We start from the raw sequence: 6,004 nt of genomic DNA, 5'->3' as shown, positions 1-6,004 counted from the left end.
CAGACAAGTTAAAGCAAATTACACAAGTTTCTGGGTGCTGGCAGCCATTAGGTCATTAGGTAATGCTCATGTCTCAGATGGTAGTGCATGTAAGGTGGTCTCATGGTCATTTAAACTCGAATTACAGTGGTAAAACATCACCGACAACAAGCAAGGCAAAAAAAGACAACGACAAAGCAGACATTCACCCTACTCACGTTTGTTACGGTAGAAGTTTCCAGAGATGTTGATGCCTTCACATCTAACCACCACAACTTTGTGTCCTAAAACAAAGAGCAGCAAACAGTTAGAACGTGTTGCTGTCACAAAAATCTCTCCATAACAGTGATATCTGCTTCCTGTCTCAGATGGTAGTGCATGTGAGGTTTTTTCATGGCAGTTAAACTCAACCAAGGCGGATAGTGATCATCATAGACTGAAGCGATGCACTCAGTGGGCAGTTCAGCATTTAGATGTTGTGTTTTCAGGCCACTGAATGTGGCTCAAAAACAACCAGCATCCAAAATTCAAACACAACGTCTCAATGGTTTCTGTAAGAACTCACCCAGAAGAACCTGCTTGGCCACGAGGGCAGCAAGCCGACCGAGTAGATGGCCCCTGCCATCAAGGAGCAGAACCTGCAGGTTGGAAATGCAGAAAGGGACACCGATGTTTTATCTGAACATACAGACATTACTAACTTTGCACAGCAGCAGGCGGCAGCTAACTGCGGCGGAACATTTGCTAATTAATAGCTGGCCGCTGCTCCAACGTTATAGGAAGGCTATGGTTTTAACTGCAAAGAGTAAAAATACTGAAGCAATTGCTCATTTTAAATCCTAATCGAGAACTTAAGAGAAATTTTCCACCGTGAGCATTTTTTTGTAACAGGCACATGGACAGCAGTGGTATCGCACCGGCTAATTCATATCGTTAGCTTAGCGTGAGCGTCAAAGCACGCCGACACGTTAGCTGTAAATTACAACAAGACAGCATGGCTGGACTTTACAGGCCGGTGCCCTCATGAAAGCAAGGTTCAGTCATTTAACGGTTTATATCAGGTTACCATAGAGCTTCCTATACATAGGTATATTAAATATACAACTAGCAGCTAGCCAGCGCGCTAACTAGCTAACGGCATTGACTCGTTAGGGAAGCTGCCATGATGAAGGCATGTTCACTCTGCTCACTCTCACAGCCTACAACATGTGTAAAATACAGTCTAACAACTCCACCGAGCCGAGCAACGATTACACCAAGCTGTCCCGCAGTTATTGAGCCCTACTTCACTGAAAAATAGATGACTCCAATTCGTCAATTTAGCAAATAAACGAGATTATCCTTCGGCAGCAGTTACCCACCTTATTGAACCGGTCCGCCATGATGTGGAAAAGAAAGATATACGGGGCCGCCCGTGGTAAAAGCCAGGGGTGGGCGGAAGTGACGACACAGACATTTCTTTCTCGTGAGATGTGAATTTAGTTCCGAGTGCGGCGGGCGGAACACGTGAGTTCATTGGACGGATTGGTCGTTATTGCCATTTCTAGTTAGTCTATAATCTTTTTTTTTTTTCCACAATTAAAGACGAATATATTCTACTTTTTTCCTCCCGTTTATATTTTTGCATGTACAGGATTTATAGTGAGAATACAGCCCCTGTTTAAAATTCAGGTTAAATTACAGTTATATTATTTTTTAAAAATGAATGGACATGTAAAGGTTCCAGCAAAAAAAAATAAAAAATTGATGGGAAGCCAGTAAAATTAAACAGAAAAAAGGAATGCCTAAATTAATGAAATAGATAAGTAGTGGTTAAAATAAGAGTGAATAAGTGGTTGAAATAGGTACCTAAAAGTACAACAGCTGAGACTTTTAGCTGAAAACATAGATAGGAGTTGAAATGATTCACTAAAAGCATTGACAAAAGTTGAAATTGTGAGCTAAACAACAGAAATAGCTGCTTAAAACTAGGAAGAAACTGTTGAAAATCATTGGCAAAATTGTGACCAGACATGGTGAGGTAACAGCAGATTAACAGCTGGGACTGTGGATAACTCAAAAAATAGCTGCCTTCCCTCAAAAGCAAGAACAAGAAGAAAAAAAAACCCAACAAAAAACACCATCCCTCTGTTCAAACACCTTGAATAAATGGATGGAATAATGGGGCAGGTTCAGGTACCATCAGCCTACCTCACTTTATTCAGTGTACAGCTTGGTAGTGCTGACACATTAATCTGACCTGTGACTGTATTTACTCTGTGTTTATGTCTTTCTTATCTCCTTTATGTTTCCATCCATCCACCTAACCACCATCATCATGTGCAAATTGTCCGAACAGATTTCTGGATCCTATTTTTAAATGTGTGTTTCCTATCAGGTGCACCGTGAACCAGCACCATCACCTTCACTGTATTGATGTTTGTTTGTTGGATAAAGTGTAGATAAATGGTTGAAATACTTGAAGACTGAAATGGATGGATTTTGAAATGCAAAACACAAAGCTGAGGCTAACGAATGAAAATGTAGTTTGACAATATGAACTTTCAAATAATTAAGTGTTGACAAAGATCCAACTTTAGATGAACTTTTTTTATAAAGAGAGGTGGTGTTGATGACGGGAGCAGTGAATCCATCTGACAGGCCTGTGGTGGTACCACAGGAGCAAATATGGCAACTGTAGAGGATTTTAAAAATGATCTTGCTAACATGTAGCTGAAACAGTGAGCGCAGAGGGGTCTTCAGGTCCCTTCAGATAAACTGCAGCCGCAAAAGAACACGATAAACCGAGCTGCTCGAGTACAACTGAAAACTTTAAAACTGAATTTCTTTACACGGACATCACTCTGTCTTACATGCAATCATTTTAGACGGATCTTGACGATATCAGTAGGATTTTGTTGATATTCTCCCAGGCAGTGCAGCAGTGCAGGTTTGTTTGCGGCTTCCTCCGGTCTACAGCTCATGCACGGAGCTTCATACGGTCTAACACCTGGAAAAGGAGTCTTGGTGTCACTGCTAAAAACCACAACTGAAAACCCACTGCGCTGTGCTGCTTTTCTTTACCTGCACATTGACTGGCTTCTGTTTAGCAGTATGTATGCTTGCTCTTTATTTTATAGAGACGGTGCAGATTACCGTTGTACATTAGTCTGCTTTAGTTGGTATAGAAATTTATTGCACGTGACCTTTGTGCCTCAAGACTGGACTGAAGCACTTCAGGGCCTCGTGTTGACTGCCGTGTATGGTTGTATGTCATTTGGTTTGTGGTCACTTGAATAATCACCTTTTTGTTTTGGCATACGACCCACTAACGCAGACTATCAGGTACAGTCATCAGAGCCTCAAAGAACATGATCACATGCTGCATGTAGCCAGAGCTGTATGTCAAAATGTACGTTGTGTTCCTAATATTCTGTCAGTTATATTTGCTGTAGTACATCATGTCATAGGCTGCAGGTGGATCAGTGGTTAGCACCGTTAGCGCCTCACAGCTAGAAGGTCGCCAGTTGGCGTCCCGGTGAGGACACCCGGGATCTTCCTGCGTGGAGTCTCCATGTTCTCCCCGTGCAGCGTGGGTTCTCTCCGGGTTCTCCGGGTTCCTCCCACAGTCCAGAAACATGCTGAGGTTAATTGGTGATTGTAAATTGTCCGTAGGTGTGAATGTGAGTGTGCTTGGTTGTCTGTCTCTAAGTGTAGCCCTGTGATAGACTGGTTACCTGTCCAGGTGAACCTGCCTTCACCCTGAGTCAGCTGGGATAGACTCCGCCCCCCATGACCCTGGTGAGGGTTAAGGTGTAGAGATGATGGATGGATGGATTTCTCCAATTCATATAAAAGCGCTGCAGGTCATTCACACCAGTTAACTATTGTTACGGTTAGTTGACTCGATGGTTAATCCCAAAAGATACTAAATGTGCATTTAGCAAATCAGATTTAAGAAGCTCAAATCAGTGAATGTTTTAGTTTTCCTGAACAAATTACACGACAACTGATTATCAAAATTATTTAATTTTCTGCTCAGCAACTAATCAATACAGCAGTTAAGACTACTAATGCATTTACATGACCATGAATGTCTTTATACATCACACACAAAGCGATGCTGCCACATGAAGCATTAATTATGTTTAAGTTTGTCGACTTTGGCCTTTTGTGAGCGACACACGTCACACCGGTGAACCACAGAATAACGTTGGCAAAGTTGAACGACTCCTATGACAGCATGCCATGGAAACAGTGCTCATTTCATGAACGTTTTTTAATAACTTTCAAGCATTTACAGAACAACCACCATCCACACATTCACGAGCGGCCGGCGACACAGTGCATGCAGCGATCAGAGCAGTGAATAAAGGCGTCTGGGACGGTGAGGAGGACTGAACTTCTGTTTTTTTTTTTGGATGGTTCCATTCAGTCGTCGTGCTTCAGCTTCCTGATCTTTCCCTTGTGGCGGTCGATCTCACGCTGCAGACGTTCGATCTCCTTTTTGTGGTGGTCGATTTCCTCCTGGTGGTGCTGCTTCAGCGCCGCCAGCTGCTCCTGCTCCTTACGCCTGGTGTGCAGACGGAGACGTTCAGTCAGACACCGGACAGGTGTAGGAAAACAAAGGGTTGACATTTGAGTTGTGCAGAACAGACATGTGCTTACTTGAAGTACATCTCCTCCTCGGCAGCCTGCTTCTTGCCCATGGCTCCACCTGCCTCCCTGATGGACCCTCCGCCTCCTCCACCTTTACCTGCACCTTTGCCCAGCTCACCTAACTAAGGCGGGGCAGGGCGGGGCAGAAAGAAAAAATGTTAAAGTTAAACACTCAAGCTCAGGACTACTGGAGATTGTTCTGTGGCTATTCGTTTCTTCAGATTAAACACTTCCAAGTTGTTCTTCAGGTTCAGCTCCTGAGAGGCAGCTGGCTCTGAGACAACCAGCATGTGTTGAAGGTCAAGACTGTTATTTCACAAAGGAGGGGAAAGGCCTTCTGTGTTCACCAGGTGAGCATGGAGGCAGTTGGAACAAACCAGAAACTGTTTGTGCAGAAACAAAGCAGCTGAAAGCTGAAAGCAGCTGGAAGCAGCTCACACAACTCAGCTGTTCAGTGAATAACGTGGTGAGCATTCAGACAGACCTCCAGATGACCAAAACGAACCCTGACACTGGTTTTAATCTGCTCCCCTGATCAGGGCTCCTCGCTTTAATGAATATAAACTTCACCTGACCTACATTCACACCTCCAGCGTTCAGTGCGACACCGTCCCTGTCATGAGGACTGAGCTGGGCAGCATTATGAGGCTACTGGACGGAACCGATGCCCACAGCAGCAGCAGCAGCACCGTAACGGTTCAGAACCGGCGTGTTAACGAGGCGCTGCGGCCGGAGGACGTGTGTTACCTGGTCGGAGGACATTCTCAGCTGTGAGGTGACAAAAGTCCTGATGCTGGGCCTCAGAAACCTCGCCATGGCCGCTGCTTCACGTCAAACAAACAACACGGACGGCGGAGCGTGTCCTTGTCCTCAAAAACACACCAGCGGACGGCGCCATTACGGCAGGACGGGGGGCGGCGCCGACAGATTTACGACTTTTTAATGAGAACAGACGTTAAATTACAGCCTACACGATGATTTATTACTAACAGGGATCCAGGAGATTCATTTTAAATACAAGCATCGAAAAATAAGACAAATAAAAACGCAGTGTCCGGTTTCCGTAATGGTACGGTCTTAAAAATGCACAGCGTTACGTTTTTGACGTAGCTCTTGACCTCACGTTGATATTTAACTTTTTTTTTTTTTTTTTTTTTTAAATCCTTTATTTATTTTATCAACCAAATATATTTTGTGAGGAAACAACTGTTTTCTATTTTCTGTAAGGACCTCAGATATTATTTTAAAACTATACAAAAAAAAGTTTAAAATCCTTAAAAGTACCTTTATAGTTTAATTCAGTGGTTCGCAAACTGGGGGTCGGGACCCCCATGGGGGTCCCAAGATAATTTCAGGGCGTCGCCAGATCCGATTGTAAAAATAAACA

The 6,004-nt window shown here is 43.8% G+C and overlaps 1 protein-coding gene and 1 long non-coding RNA gene across 2 annotated transcripts; both read right to left on the bottom strand.

The window, feature by feature from the left end:
- Nucleotides 1-198: 198 nt before the first annotated feature.
- LOC103359831 (uncharacterized) lies at nt 199-1,421 on the bottom strand. The gene is made up of 3 exons (XR_520330.1): nt 1,341-1,421; nt 545-617; nt 199-263 (listed from the first exon to the last, which is right to left on the bottom strand). It is a non-coding gene; the product is annotated as an uncharacterized LOC103359831 (long non-coding RNA).
- A 2,547-nt stretch (nt 1,422-3,968) lies between these two features.
- atp5if1b (ATP synthase inhibitory factor subunit 1b) lies at nt 3,969-5,515 on the bottom strand. The gene is given in 4 exon segments (XM_008285375.1): nt 3,969-4,531; nt 4,627-4,739; nt 5,365-5,475; nt 5,477-5,515. Coding segments are annotated over 4 exon segments (405 nt in total). The 3' UTR covers nt 3,969-4,389.
- Nucleotides 5,516-6,004: the final 489 nt, after the last annotated feature.

Source organism: Stegastes partitus, unplaced genomic scaffold (genome assembly GCF_000690725.1).
Source record: "Stegastes partitus isolate 25-593 unplaced genomic scaffold, Stegastes_partitus-1.0.2 Scaffold399, whole genome shotgun sequence".
Classification (NCBI taxonomy): Eukaryota; Metazoa; Chordata; class Actinopteri; family Pomacentridae; genus Stegastes; species Stegastes partitus.
The sequence above is the reverse complement of the archived record's forward strand: the minus strand, read 5'-3'. Positions and strand labels throughout refer to the sequence as shown.